This window comes from Carassius carassius, chromosome 49 (assembly GCF_963082965.1).
Source record: "Carassius carassius chromosome 49, fCarCar2.1, whole genome shotgun sequence".
Classification (NCBI taxonomy): Eukaryota; Metazoa; Chordata; class Actinopteri; order Cypriniformes; family Cyprinidae; genus Carassius; species Carassius carassius.
In genome coordinates, this window is record NC_081803.1 from 23482720 (window position 1) to 23499292 (window position 16573).

General features: G+C 41.3%; 1 protein-coding gene across 1 annotated transcript; it reads right to left on the reverse strand.

The window, feature by feature from the left end:
- Positions 1–1078: 1078 nt before the first annotated feature.
- LOC132132919 (protein C-ets-2-like) lies at positions 1079–5094 on the reverse strand. The gene is made up of 10 exons (XM_059545487.1): positions 4937–5094; positions 4452–4505; positions 4018–4135; positions 3821–3940; positions 3550–3750; positions 3413–3469; positions 2955–3122; positions 2611–2892; positions 1626–1744; positions 1079–1544 (listed from the first exon to the last, which is right to left on the reverse strand). The coding sequence occupies exons 2-10, from the start codon at positions 4497–4499 to the stop codon at positions 1329–1331; spliced, it is 1329 nt and encodes a 442-aa protein (XP_059401470.1). The 5' UTR covers positions 4500–4505; positions 4937–5094; the 3' UTR covers positions 1079–1328.
- Between the last annotated feature and the right edge of the window lie 11479 nt (positions 5095–16573).

Here is a 16573-nt window from a genome sequence, read left to right on the forward strand (position 1 = left end):
ACAGATCGAGCTCTTAAAAATCTGGGATCCTACAATGAACAGAAACTATGAGCATCCATACACTTAAAAAAAAGACTAAAATAAGTTGTTTTGGAAGAATAATATATTATTGAATTGTTGTGCCTGGAGTCAAAAAACTTGAGAACCACTGATCTGATTTCTTACTAAACTCACTGGAAATTACACACACACACACACATTCAGAGAAAAACAGCTCCACACGTCACATCATTTAACAAGAATTTATTTGTTGACTTTGACAGATACTTGGCATGACATAAAGATGCACGTCTGAACAGATCCTCATGAGTCTAACGGCTCTCAAACACACAGATCCTGCTGAACATGTTTCCACCGGTGTGAAGTCACGGATCAGAGGATGTTCAGCACGCTCTTTAATAAAGAGATGCTGCAGTGACTCTCTTAAAAACACTTGAACGGATCAATAAATCGCATCATCATAAAGCTCTTTTCAGAATCATCTGCAAAATAAACATATAGAAAAACAACCAAATACATACAAACACATTTACAATCACATGGTTTCTGTATAAATTCTCTTAATAATAATAAGAAGAAGAATAATAAGAAGAAGAAGAATAGTCCGGCGTCTCTACAGTAACGCAGATGTAGAGTGTAGAAGTCTGGAGTAAATATACAGCATAAATTTACAGTCTGATCCTGAAAGGTCTTCAGTGTACGAAACGAAAGCAGCTTTCAGTTCTGCGTCTAGCAAACGCCTCGTAGCTTTGGTAAACGTAAACATTCAGACGTGAAATCTCCACGTCCCTTTGGCCGGAGCGAAAACCAGCAACAACACAGAACAGCTCCGCAGTCCAGCTAGACTCCAATAAATACACAGATCATCTCATGAACTGAAACACTCACAAAATACACAGGAATATCAGGAAAAACAGAAGCGGTCGCAAAATCCTGCACCAACATTCGACATCAGATCAAAGCTAAATCAAAGTTCAGAGTGATTGAGTCTCTCCGTTAGAAAGGCCACCAGATGTGAAGATCCAGGTGTGAATGAATGGAAAGATCAGCGCTGGTTCTCTCCGAAGAGAGCCGTCTGTAAGGCAATCCCGGAAAATCAACTCTCTGTGCGTTTCAGGCTTTCGTCTGTTGGTTAATCTGCTTTGTTACAGGAATCACCTGGTTGAGTGAACACAGCGTGGAAAGATCAAACCCAGTGTCAAGTGTTTAAAAGTGTCTTTAACGCTCGGCTGACCGAAGAACCGCAAGGAGAATCGCGCTCCGGTCGCTCCCCGTAAACAGAGACCCCCGCTGAGGTCTGGACGTGACGCAGGGTTCCCGCCGCCGCTTCAGTCCTCGGTGTCCGGCTGAACTCCCAGAATGCCGTGCAGCTCCTCCACCGTGTATCCCAGCAGGTTCTGCAGGTCGCAGACGAAGCGGTACACGTAGCGCTTCCCTGACGTCTTGTGGATGATGTTCTTGTCGTAGTAGTAGCGCAGACCTCGGCTCAGCTTCTCGTAGTTCATCTTGGGCTTGTTCTTCCTCTTCCCCCAGCGGCGAGCCACCTGATGACACAACAACATCCTGGTCACAGAGAGCTCATGAGCGTTCAACAGTAGATGTTAAAGCAGACTCCTCGTCCTCACCTCGTCGGGGTCGGTGAGCTTGAACTCCCAGCCGTCTCCGGTCCAGCTGATGATGCTCTGACAGCTGGTGTCCGTCAGCAGCTCCAGCAGGAACTGCCACAGCTGGATGGGGCCACTTCCTGTTCGGCACCAAAGATGTACAGTTGAAGACTCAGAGACATGCATTTTCATGATGGTTTTAGACATGTCTTTAGGAAGCCGTTAGTGTAAATTCACATCAGGTATTCATTTGCAAAAACAAAACAAAACTTGACTGCATGCAAATTAATTAAAAAAATAAGAATTTACTAGTAAGAATAGTCATAACAAAAAATAAATTCACTACTTGATCATTTAAATTTTGTTATAAATAATCATAAATCAATGCGTACAAGTAGGTATTTATTATTAATAAATGTGCATCGATATGAGTAATAAATATTGGTATTTTAAATGGGTTAGACCAATATAGATATGCATTATTCCTATCATTGCACATATTTATAGGATAATATAATAATAAAAAATAATTTATTATTCCCATCAATGCATATTTTAAATAAGATTTTTTATTATTAATAATTTATTAGAATTTAGTTAGAATAATAAAGCCGAATATTTATTATTAATCAAGAGTTTTTAATATCAATGCATACTTTAAATAGAGATTAAAATAATAATTTTAAAAAATGTAATCGTAAATATGAATATTTATTCAGATCAGTAGATATTTTAACTAGTGGTCAGAATAGTAATTCAGAAGTTTTATTATTAATAAATATTATTTTTTAGTTTTCCTTCCAAATGCGTTTTCATTTTGGTTAATTAAAAAGTATTGTTATATTAAAATTGGAATAGTTTTTGTAACATTTATTGAACAGCAAAATGTTTGAAGTCTAATGCTCATATAATTGATATGCATCCAAAATGTTTCCCTCCCAAACGGTAGGTGTTTCTTTACACAAGCGCAGCTGAAGCCGGTGTTAGCGGTGTGAAGGAGACGCACCGGTGAATCCAGCGAGCACGGCGGCGGGGATCACGGCTCTGCCCTGCTCCAGCGGCTCGTTCCTCTCCTGGACGTAGTCTTTGAAGGACAGGCCGTGTTTGCTGAGGCCCAGCGGAGCAGAGACCAGCTCCTCCTCGAAGCTGTCGTAGGACGGGACGCGCTGGGCATCAGCGAGCGATGAGTGACTGCCCCAGGAGCGCAGGACACTCTCAGAGCCATCCACACTCTCCACACTCTCCACCGACGTCTGCTCGCAGGACGAGACTGTGGAGAAACAGAGCACTGCGTCACACACCAGATCAAACACTCTACAGACAGAGACACCAGCGAGATCTGACCTGGACACGCTTTCATGTAGCTGACGCTGACCGTGCTGAGCTGAGGTCTGGAGTACAGAGAGAGCTCCTGACCACACGACAGCAGACCGGAGTCCTCCGACGTCTGGAAGAGATCCCGCAGGAGACTGCCACGAGACTCAGGGACCTTCAGAGAACACTCCTCCAGACCCACACCTGCACAGCAAACAATTACACAGTGTTTAAATATCCAATGAGGGAGTGTCTCATTAAATATGTGCTCATTTGCATATATTTTGGATGAATCCAGACTCTTTTTTATTACTCTGTAAATCAGAAAATACTGTCAACAGACAGAAAACATAGATGTTTTTAGGAGTGAAATTCGCTTTAATTCAGCTTCAGCCTCTATTCTCACCTAAAGCTTCGATTCTGTCCAGAATAGATCTAATAATGCACTTGTGAACCAGGATGAAAGAACGTAAACATAACGGGTGTAGACTCACCGTTCGACCAGCTGCCATCGCGACTCAAGACTCTGGCCTCTTCCTGTTCCTGACACGCTGCAGGAAGTAAAGCACAGCCAATCAGACGTGAGCTCATATCTCGCCAGGCAAACTCTGACACCGCTGTCCTCCGTTACCTCTCATCATCTGCTCCAGATGCTCCCACAGGATATCACCCACGAAATCCGGAGCCAAATCCAGGAATCCGTCCTTGCCCAGGTCACACAGCTCCTGTCCGCTCAGGTCAAACTTGAAGAAGTTGATGTTGGTCAGACTGAACTCTCCGGACGCCCAGTACAGCCACTGCAGGACGTGCTGCTTGGTCCACTTACACGGGTCTGAGGACAGAGAGAGCGTCAGGAACACATCCGTCCTCTAAACACACAGCAGAGAGGAGCAGACACTCACTGTTGGAGATCCCACAGACACGCTGGACCTTGGAGAAGCCGTTAAAGCTGTCCTTCAGCGCCTGACTGACCAGGGCTTTACTGCAGGGGGTCAGCAGAGGAACGGAGCACACCCCGACATCTGCAGAACACGTGAGATCGATGTCAGCTTACATACACACACAGCTGTGTGTGTGGGGTTCTGCTGGTGTTATTTACCCTGAGAGAGACAGTCCAGACCGGACGGGACCTCCTGAGCCGCCTGCTCCTCCTCGACCGGATAACACCCCGAGAACAGAGACATGGGGTCCTCGAACAGCTCAAACGCTGCCTGACGCTGAGGCAACAAAACACAGGATCATTTAAACATTTACATGACATTACACTCACTAATTACACCAATAAACTTCAGACAGTAGATGAGGAAACTGGTTATTGAGTTCAGACCGGCACAGACCAGAAAACCCAGATGACACGCCTCGTGCATGAGGTCACTGCAATCTCAATCTGCTCCACCAATGGGAGTGCACGACCATATATGGTCTTCCTGTTCCGTGCCAGCCCCAATCAGAGGGCAGCACAGACCAGTCCCTGATCTAATCACACACTCTCACACACACTCTCACACACACACACGCGCGCACTGCTCTCACCTTTAGTGCGTTTCTGAATCCAGGTAAAAGAGGCTCCATGTTACACATTGTGACCTGAGACAGCAAAAATAAACATTAATTAGCATTTAATTACTTAATAATAATATTCCACAAATTTACAACTACTTCCAAGCAACGTTAAGTGTCAGTTAATTCATGTTCGACAGAAGTGGATCTCTGACAATCAATGAAGTTTCCTTCGAGTCAAACGTGACTGTAATTCATGAGTCATGAGTCACTGATGATCGAGCGCGAGAGAATGTGATTCAGCTTCATACATACACATTTAATATATATTATATAACACATTACTGTAATGATTTAAACCAGGCTGTTCGTGTTCATTTCACAGCTGCAGAGCGACAGAATAGAATCAAATAAATACAATACAATAATTTTTTTTTAAAAACATTGAACCCGATCAAGTCGCTCTGTGAATCGTGTTTATGGCTGATATAGAAAGTATTGATCTGAGTGCTTCTCACCTGTTGAGTTCTCGAAGAGACGGTTGTTTACTGCTCTGATCGATTCGCTGTTATCCCCAGCTGCTCAGCGGTGACTGGATGGGTTAGTTAACGCTGTTCTGCGGTGTAGATGGGTTAGTTAACTCGATCAGGATGCGTCTGTCGTCTGTGCGCGCGAGTTTATGAGCGAGTTGAGCGCGCGCGGCTGATGATGGAGGTGGGAGTGGCTATTGAATCAGAGCGCGTTCACGACAGACAGCCCCACAGACAGGATTGCCAAGTACTTGATTTCCCGCGGAATCGGGTAACTTTGTTGCAGCGGGCTGAAGCTGAAGCTGAAGCAGAAGCGGAAGCGACACGAATAATGTGATATTTTACCTCTCGGGGCGCCACTGGGTTAGTTTGGCGTTAGTTTTGAGAGGCAGTTAGGGGGATTTTGTTGTGAAAACCTGGCAACCCTTGACTGAAGCCAACACGAACTTTTGCCACACCTAAAATGTACTGCCATGAAACTCTGTGTGCACTATTTCGCTAAAAACAGACAGAACGAACTGGTGAAAAAAAAACAATATTTTTTTCAATAAAAATTGGATTTCAATTGCACTTTTTAATGTATTTTGAAAAGAAATACATTATACATTATTATTATTATCAAATTAAACGAATAAGTAAATAAATATAATACTATAATAATAATAAAGTTTTACGTGGAGCTTCTATTTTGACGGAAATGCGCAGGGAGAGTTTGTTATTTATTCTTGTATGCGCAGTTTTAACAGTTGTGGCTAGATACAGCTGCGGCCGGAGAGTAACTATAAATGACATCTGCGACCTATTAGACTGTGTTTTATTAGTGATTACACCTAACCCTTATTGTTGTTGCATGACAAAAAATAGGCAATGTTGGCTGTATCACTTCTAGCCCGGTGTCAGTTGCTTCTAATATGTTATCTTGTTATTTTTATGTATTATCATTATTACAAACACATCTTACCGTTTACTGTTCTTTGTTCTTTTTCTAGTTATTTACAGACAACGACTAGTCCACCGGAAGTCTTGCACATTCACACAAAATAGCTTATTTTCGCTTTGCAAAATATAGTGGATAAGCTACAATTTGTTTTTGTAAACCTCGATAGACTATGTATTTATATAATAAAATAATGATTAGAATAATTACAGTAAAGTATTATATTATAGAAAACTTGATAATTTAACTAAGATACGTTGATGGTTCAATTTCATAAGGGAAGTTGTAAAAGTAAGTTAATCAGCTTACATAACAGTGCACAGTTAACTGTGTAATTCGTCATCTTATAGGCTAATATTATCCACACAAAAAGCAAAGGAATCAAATAAACTAAAATCTCTCCTTTCAGAGCAGACATGGATAATGTATGTCCAGATTGGTCACTTTAAACAGGGGTCATGTGTTGTTGTTTTTGCAGTGCGTAGATAACTATAATTTATGTGACCTTTAATATGATCTAAAGTGCTGTTCAAATCCATGTAAAATGAATAAAATAATCCTGACATCTGTGCTGTCATACCCTGATAGAGGCAGTGAGGAGACATCTTTAAAGCCATGCTGACTCTCATGTAGACAGGACACGTGATGGACGTAACAGCAGGTATCACACCTTCCTCTCTTTCACTGATTATTGGCAGTTTCCTCCCACACACTGATTATTCAGTGTGATCACAGCAACACAAACACATGCATGAGGGAAGATCTCAGCGGTCTCTGAGGGACAGGGAGGTGTCTGCTGTCTTCATGACTCAGAATAACACTTTGTCTGAAGAGAATGATGTATCATGAGCTTTAGGTAAACCTGGCCAATCTCTGATATTGAAAGCATGGTGTGGTTTAGTAAAACTCACCTTAAGTTTACAGTTTTTCTTAATTGCTACAAAATGTATATCAGTGGCGAGACAATGCATTTGCAGTCTCACAGTATTCTACATTTGTGTTACATGTTTGCATGTGTTATAGACATGCTTTTCTTCAAATGTGAAATGTTCTTTTATTTAAGTATCGAGATACTATTATATGTTTGTTAATATTTTCCACTTTCATTTTAATTTTATTTAAGGTTTTAGTTTTATATATATATATATATCATAAGTTATAATTTTTATTTCAGTTTTAGTTATTTTAGGACTCAAAGGTAAACATAAAAATGAGGAATGTTGCCTTGGAAACTAGCAAAAAATTAAGTTTATTTTTTAAATATTGTATTACATGTACACACATGTGGCTGGCTGATGAGCTGATCCTCAGGGAAACTGTGCCAAATCATCTATCCAGTTATCAAACTCTTACATGAATATTTCATAAACATAAGACATGGAATGTTTGTGACGTCTGCTAAACTGGCAAATGTTGTCTGTATGACTTGGGTTAGGATTAGGGTTAGGGTTTATGTAAAATGTGTAAAAATAGAGCACAAATGCATATAGGTAAGTGTGGATTTAACTGCTCCAGAAAGACTTAAATGTATAAAATATGATTAAATGACTTCAGTTTAAAGCAATATGGGGTGAAAGTGAGTAAATCAGCGTCCCTCTGAAGTTTGGTTAAATGTCTGTCATCAGTTACATAAAGCAGATGTGTTTGACCGCTTTCAGAGGCTGCTGACCCCAAACAAACACTGATCAGATAGTGATTACACCAGTCCTGCATCATGATTCTACAGTGGTCATGCAGGATCTTATGTCCTCATATGAATATCTGTGTTTATGTCGTTTGAAACATTTGATCTGAACACCTACTTCTGTGTCCTGCTTTCTATCACATTGAGTGTTGCTTAGCAACCTGCGGCCTTCGTCTTGTGTCCGTGACAGTGGTGTGTGTGAAAATGCCCTCTCACACACACACACACACACACACACACACACACACACACACACACACACACACACACACACACACACTCACTCACTTACAAACCGGCACACACACACACACTCTCACACACACTCACTCACTCACAAACACACACAAATGGGAGGCCATTTGAGACGAAACCCATTGAAAACTTGTGATACACATTGAAACACTTGTGCATATGTGAAACACTTGCCAACAACATGTATGTTAGACCCTATACCATCTAAGCTCCTAAAAGAGGTGCTTCCTGAAGTCATAGATCCTCTTCTGACTATTATTAATTCCTCATTGTCATTAAGTCAAAGTCAAAGTCACCTTTATTTATATAGCGCTTTAAACAAAATACATTGCGTCAAAGCAACTGAACAACATTCATTAGGAAAACAGTGTCAATAATGCAAAAATGATAGTTAAAGGCAGTTCATCATTGGATTCAGTTATGTCATCTCTGTTCAGTTAAATAGTGTCTGTGCATTTATTTGCAATCAAGTCAACGATATCGCTGTAGATGAAGTGTCCCCAACTAAGCAAGCCAGAGGCGACAGCGGCAAGGGACCGAAACTCCATCGGTGACAGAATGGAGAAAAAAACCTTGGGAGAAACCAGGCTCAGTTGGGGGGCCAGTTCTCCTCTGACCAGACGAAACCAGTAGTTCAATTCCAGGCTGCAGCAAAGTCAGATTGTGCAGAAGAATCATCTGTTTCCTGTGGTCTTGTCCTGGTGCTCCTCTGAGACAAGGTCTTTACAGGGGATCTGTATCTGGGCTCTAGTTGTCCTGGTCTCCGCTGTCTTTCAGGGATGTAGAGGTCCTTTCTAGGTGCTGATCCAGCATCTGGTCTGGATACGTACTGGATCCGGGTGACTGCAGTGACCCTCTGATCTGGACACAGACTGGATCTGGTGGCCACGGTGACCTCGGAATAAGAGAGAAACAGACTAATATTAGCGTAGATGCCATTCTTCTAATGATGTAGCAAGTACATAGGTTGTTATGGGAAGTGTTTCCGGTTCCGGTTTACCTAATTAATGCAGCCTAAAAATCCTTTAACGGATTTGGATAATAAAAGCATATTAGTATGTTATGTGTATGCCAGGTTAAAGAGATGGGTCTTTAATCTGGATTTCAACTGCAAGAGTGTGTCTGCCTCCCGAACAATGTTAGGTAGGTTATTCCAGAGTTTAGGCGCCAAATAGGAAAAGGATCTGCCGGCCGCAGTAGATTTTGATATTCTAGGTATTATCAAATTGCCTGAGTTTTGAGAACGTAGCGGACGTAGAGGATTATAATGTAAAAGGAGCTCATTCAAATACTGAGGTGCTAAACCATTCAGGGCTTTATAAGTAATAAGCAATATTTTAAAATCTATACGATGCTTGATAGGGAGCCAGTGCAGTGTTGACAGGACCGGGCTAATATGGTCATACATCCTGGTTCTAGTAAGAACTCTTGCTGCTGCATTTTGGACTAGCTCTAGTTTGTTTACTAAGCGTGCAGAACAACCACCCAATAAAGCATTACAATTATCTTACCTTGAGGTCATAAATGCATGGATTAACATTTCTGCATTTGACATTGAGAGCATAGGCCGTAATTTAGATATATTTTTTAGATGGAAAAATGCAGTTTTACAAATGCTAGAAACGTGGCTTTCTAAGGAAAGATTGCGATCAAATAGCACACCTAGGTTCCTAACTGATGACGAAGAATTGACAGAGCAACCATCAAGTCTTAGACAGTGTTCTAGGTTATTACAAGCAGAGTTTTTAGGTCCTATAATTAACACCTCTGTTTTTTCAGAATTTAGCAGTAAAAAATTACTCGTCATCCAGTTTTTTATATCGACTATGCATTCCATTAGTTTTTCAAATTGGTGTGTTTCACCGGGCTGCGAAGAAATATAGAGCTGAGTATCATCAGCATAACAGTGAAAGCTAACACCATGTTTCCTGATGATATCTCCCAAGGGTAACATATAAAGCATGAAGAGTAGCGGCCCTAGTACTGAGCCTTGAGGTACTCCATACTGCACTTGTGATCGATAGGATACATCTTCATTCACTGCTACGAACTGATGGCGGTCATATAAGTACGATTTAAACCATGCTAATGCACTTCCACTGATGCCAACAAAGTGTTCAAGTCTATGCAAAAGAATGTTGTGGTCAATTGTGTCAAACGCAGCACTAAGATCCAATAAAACTAATAGAGAGATACACCCACGATCAGATGATAATAGCAGATCATTTGTAACTCTAAGGAGAGCAGTCTCAGTACTATGATAAAGTCTAAATCCTGACTGGAAATCCTCACATATACCATTTTTCTCTAAGAAGGAATATAATTGAGAGGATACCACCTTTTCTAGTATCTTGGACAGAAAAGGGAGATTCGAGATTGGTCTATAATTAACTAGTTCTTTGGGGTCAAGTTGTGGTTTTTTGATGAGGCTTAATACACATGTACGCGCAAGAGTTTCACATGTATGCACAAGTGTTTCACATGTATGCACAAGTGTTTCACATGTACGCGCAAGTGTTTCACATATATGCACAAGTGTTTCACATGTACGTGCACGTGTTTCACATGTACGCTCACGTGTTTCACATGTACGTGCACGTGTGTTAAACATGTATGCACAAGTGTTTCACATGTACGTGCAAGTGTTTCACATGTAAGCGCAAGTGTTTCACATGTATGCGCAAGTGTTTCACATGTACGCGCAAGTGTTTCACATGTATGTGAAAGTGTTTCACATGTACGCGCAAGTGTTTCACATGTATGCGCAAGTGTTTCACATGTATGCACAAGTGTTTCACATGTACGCGCAAGTGTTACACATGTATGTGAAAGTGTTTCACATGTACGTGAAAGTGTTTCACATGTATGCGCAAGTGTTTTACATGTATGCGCAAGTGTTTCACATGTACGCGCAAGTGTTTCACATGTATGTGAAAGTGTTTCACATGTATGCGCAAGTGTTTCACATGTACGCGCAAGTTTTACACATGTATGTGAAAGTGTTTCACATGTACGTGAAAGTGTTTCACATGTATGCGCAAGTGTTTCACATGTACGCGCAAGTGTTTCACATGTATGTGAAAGTGTTTCACATGTACGTGAAAGTGTTTCACATGTACGCGCAAGTGTTACACATGTATGTGAAAGTGTTTCACATGTACGTGAAAGTGTTTCACATGTACGCGCAAGTGTTACACATGTATGTGAAAGTGTTACACATGTACGTGAAAGTGTTTCACATGTATGCGCAAGTGTTTCACATGTACGCGCAAGTGTTACACATGTATGTGAAAGTGTTTCACATGTACGTGAAAGTGTTTCACATGTACGCGCAAGTGTTACACATGTATGTGAAAGTGTTACACATGTATGTGAAAGTGTTTCACATGTACGTGAAAGTGTTTCACATGTATGCACAAGTGTTTCACATGTACGCGCAAGTGTTACACATGTATGTGAAAGTGTTTCACATGTACGTGAAAGTGTTTCACATGTATGCGCAAGTGTTTTACATGTATGCGCAAGTGTTTCACATGTATGCGCAAGTGTTACACATGTATGTGAAAGTGTTTCACATGTATGCGCAAGTGTTTCACATGTATGCGCAAGTGTTTCACATGTACGCGCAAGTGTTTCACATGTATGTGAAAGTGTTTCACATGTACGTGCAAGTGTTTCACATGTACGCGCACGTGTTTCACATGTACGTGCAAGTGTTTCACATGTACGCGCAAGTGTTTCACATGTACGCGCAAGTGTTTCACATGTATGCGCAAGTGTTTCACATGTATGTGAAAGTGTTTCACATGTACGCGCAAGTGTTTCTCATGTATGCGCAAGAGTTTCACATGTTTCACATGTATGCACAAGTGTTTCACATGTACGCGCAAGTGTTTCACATATATGCACAAGTGTTTCACATGTACGTGCACGTGTTTCACATGTACGCTCATGTGTTTCACATGTACGTGCACGTGTGTTAAACATGTATGCACAAGTGTTTCACATGTACGCGCACGTGTTTCACATGTACGTGCAAGTGTTTCACATGTATGTGAAAGTGTTTCACATGTACGCGCAAGTGTTTCACATGTATGCGCAAGTGTTACACATGTATGTGAAAGTGTTTCACATGTATGCGCAAGTGTTTCACATGTATGCGCAAGTATTTCACGTGTACGCGCAAGTGTTTCACATGTATGTGAAAGTGTTTCACATGTACGCGCAAGTGTTTCACATGTACGTGCAAGTGTTACACATGTATGTGAAAGTGTTTCACATGTACGTGAAAGTGTTTCACATGTACGTGAAAGTGTTTCACATGTATGCGCAAGTGTTTCACATGTATGCGCAAGTGTTTCACATGTATGCGCAAGTGTTTCACATGTATGTGAAAGTGTTTCACATGTTCGTGAAAGTGTTTCACATGTATGCGCAAGTGTTTCACATGTATGCACAAGTGTTTCACATGTACGCGCAAGTGTTACACATGTATGTGAAAGTGTTTCACATGTACGTGAAAGTGTTTCACATGTATGCGCAAGTGTTTCGCATGTATGCGCAAGTGTTTCACATGTACGCGCAAGTGTTTCACATGTATGCGCAAGTGTTTCACATGTATGCGCAAGTGTTTCACATGTACGTGAAAGTGTTTCACATGTATGCGCAAGTGTTTCACATGTATGCGCAAGTGTTTCACATGTATGCGCAAGTGTTTCACATGTACGCGCAAGTGTTTCACATGTATGTGAAAGTGTTTCACATGTACGTGAAAGTGTTTCACATGTATGCGCAAGTGTTTCACATGTACGCGCAAGTGTTTCACATGTACGCGCAAGTGTTTCACATGTACGCGCAAGTGTTTCACATGTATGTGAAAGTGTTTCACATGTACGTGAAAGTGTTTCACATGTATGCGCAAGTGTTTTACATGTATGCGCAAGTGTTTCACATGTACGCGCAAGTGTTTCACATGTATGCGCAAGTGTTTCACATGTACGCGCAAGTGTTTCACATGTACGCGCAAGTGTTTCACATGTATGCGCAAGTGTTTCACATGTATGCGCAAGTGTTTCACATGTACGTGAAAGTGTTTCACATGTATGCGCAAGTGTTTCACATGTATGCGCAAGTGTTTCACATGTATGCGCAAGTGTTTCACATGTACGCGCAAGTGTTTCACATGTATGTGAAAGTGTTTCACATGTACGTGAAAGTGTTTCACATGTATGCGCAAGTGTTTCACATGTACGCGCAAGTGTTTCACATGTACGCGCAAGTGTTTCACATGTACGCGCAAGTGTTTCACATGTATGTGAAAGTGTTTCACATGTACGTGAAAGTGTTTCACATGTATGCGCAAGTGTTTTACATGTATGCGCAAGTGTTTCACATGTACGCGCAAGTGTTTCACATGTATGCGCAAGTGTTTCACATGTATGCGCAAGTGTTTCACATGTATGCGCAAGTGTTTCACATGTATGCGCAAGTGTTTCACATGTACGCGCAAGTGTTTCACATGTACGCGCAAGTGTTTCACATGTATGCGCAAGTGTTTCACATGTACGCGCAAGTGTTACACATGTATGTGAAAGTGTTTCACATGTACGCGCAAGTGTTTCACATGTACGTGCAAGTGTTTCAATAGGTTTTGTCTCAAATGGCCTCCCAAAGCCACACACACTCACACACACACAAACACACACACACTCTCTCTCTCGCACACACACACACACACACACACACACACTCTCTCTCGCTCTCTCTCTCTCACACACACACACACACAAGCATGCACATGCACACACATACACACACACACACACACACACACGTTTGTTTCTGTGTAAAGTGGGTTCATCCCATAGGTGTAATGGTTTTTATACTGTACAAACTGTATATTCTATGGCCCTACACCAACCCTACACCTAACCCTAACCCTCACAGGAAACTTGTGCATTTTTACTTTCTCAAAAAAACCTCATTCTGTATGATTTATAAGCGTTTTGAAAAATGGGGACATGGGTTATGTCCTCATAAGTCACCCTCTCCTTGTAATACCTGTGTCATACCCATGTCATTATACAGAGTTGTGTCCTGATATGACACAAAAACAAGAGCAAGCATGCACACACACATGCACACTCACTCACACACACACACACACACACACACACACACACACACACACACACACACACACACACACACACACACTCTCTCTTTCTCACACACACACACACACACACACACAAACATGTACACACAAATGCACACACACACTCACTCACACACACACACACACGCACTCTCTCACACACACACAAAAGCATGCACACACACATGCACACACACACACACACACACACACTCACACACAAAAGCATGCACACACATGCACACACACACACACACACACACACACACACACACACACACACACACACACAAGCATGCACACACATGCACACACACACACACTCACAAGCAACCTTCTCTCGCCTTTGCCAAGCAAAGTCTCTGAATGTGAGTGTTGTTGTGATGAGCTGAATCGCTGGTAACCATGGGCACTGAATGTTTGTGCGGTGGTCATGTTCGTGTTCATAACGCCTGAGGAGGTCAAGGAGAGGAACAAACACAGACAGGGTTCTGCGTTGTGCTGTTTCTGTCAGCAGTGCTTCTGAGCATCACTGAGTCCATCTGAGAGTCAGAAGAGCTGCTGCAGATCTGTGTGTGTGTGTGTGTGGCGCCACCTGCTGGAGAAGATCAGATCGTGAATGCGCGCGCGCGCGTGTGTGTGCGTGAGTGTGTTGGCAGAGGCCCATCTAACGCCTCTTTCTCCTCCAGTCACAGAGCTGTGTGTGTGTGTGTGTGTGTGTGTGTGTGTGTGTGTGTGTGTGTGTGTGTGTGTGTGTGTGAGTAGAGCCACCTGCTGGAGAAGATCAGATCAGTCTCACTTCAGCTTCAGCTCACTGCTGTTTTATAGACCTGTTGAAACTTTTGAACTACAGTTCTTCAGATTTGCTTAGACACTAAACCCCATTCTCTGAACCAAACTCTCAACAGTCTAAACTAATTTGTCAAATAAATCACTCTTTCTGCAAAACCTTGATCAAGTTCAGGCAGTTACAGTTTTTTACAATCACTTTGTTACTATTTTCAGAACCTTGATGTCATTTTTCACAACTCTAGACACAAAACTCACAACCAATGATCAAAATGCACATTTTTCAAAACTCTAACCCTTTTCTCAATTGCTTGGATACAATACACATAAAACTTAGATCATTTGTTCATTCAACAAAAATCACCTGTTTAATATGACACAACTTAACATCAAAGTGCTACTATTTCAAAAGCCAATCCACACATTACATTTCAAATGAGTGTCTGTTCATTTCCTTACAATGATCTAACTATCAATTGATACAACTGCTCAAAATGATAAGTAACTGTTGCATTACTCTTAATGCATAGTTGTATGGAAACTCACAAACAATCTTCCATGTTTACTGTAAATCATGAACGTTTCAAGATAACGAGATTCATTGTCACCAGTTAGCGCGGAGCATGAACCAATTAGACTACAATATCCATGGATGTAGCCTAATATTTTATCATAATGCTTCATCAGACACTGTGTCTATGGCCCCAAATACTGTACCACCTTTTCAGACTATTTACAGTATTGACAGTACTTCTGTGACCAGGCCAAATAGTGGAGGCAGAGGCAGAATTCTAACTGACCAACAAGAGCAGGCTGTGGTCGATTTGGTTCGGGCCAGAAATGATATTCGCCTTACAGAAATTCGCCAGCATATCTTGGACAATGAAGACATGTTCAACAATGTGGGATCCATAAGTTTGCCGACTATTGCACGCATACTAAAAAGGCACCAGGTATCTATAAAACAACTATACCGTGTGCCTTTCGAAAGAAATGCAGACAGAGTGAAGCAAATAAGGACTGAGTATGTTCAGGTAAGTTCAGTTTCAAGATGGCTGTTGTAAAAACATTCCCAAAAATTCTACATTGTACAGTAATCTCTAAATCTCTTTCTAAAATGTATTTTTAGAGGGTGACGGAGCTGGATGCTGATGATGACCATCACAAATTCATATATTTGGATGAGGCAGGTTTTAATCTGGCCAAGACAAGGAGGAGAGGTCAGAATTTCATTGGCCAGCGGGAAACCATCCAAGTACCTGGACAACGTGCGGCTAACATTACCATGTGTGCAGCTATATCAGAAGATGGTGTGGTGGGTTTCAATTTCATAGCTAATTATTTTTGCTTTGATTCAAATAAACCTATGCTGTAATTGTACAGTACTGTAGTGTTTTGCATCAATATATTACAAACTTTGTTCAATGATTCCACTGTGTCTGTAGTATTCTCTCTACTACTGCAGTACTTTTACTGAGATGTATTTACTGTACATGTAATACCATAATGAAACCTGTATCACCTATTTTGTTCTACAATATTTAATGATTGTACGAACAATGACACAGTGAAACTATCGGTTGCTTGTGTGTGGGTGATCTATAGTTATGTTTCAATGGTATTTCACAGTAAAGTTGTGTTTTGAACCAATGATTGTGCAAGTGCAAGATTTCTCTAAAGATGTGAATGCGTAAGGCAATGTTTTGAACATTAGACATCCTGTGTTACAAGTGATAACCGTTTTGAGTTTTGTGTCTAGAGTTGTGAAAAATGACATCAAGGTTCTGAAAATATTAGCAAAGT

Excerpts from the sequence above, each read along its gene's own strand:
- LOC132132919 (XM_059545487.1), bottom strand. The coding sequence starts at position 4,499 with ATGTGTAACATGGAGCCTCTTTTACCTGGATTCAGAAACGCACTAAAG. Across the intron at positions 3,123-3,412 it reads CGATGGCAGCTGGTCGAACG|GTGTGGGTCTGGAGGAGTGT; the intron begins GTGAGTCTACAC and ends TTTGCTGTGCAG. Across the intron at positions 1,745-2,610 it reads CGTGCTCGCTGGATTCACCG|GAAGTGGCCCCATCCAGCTG; the intron begins GTGCGTCTCCTT and ends GGTGCCGAACAG.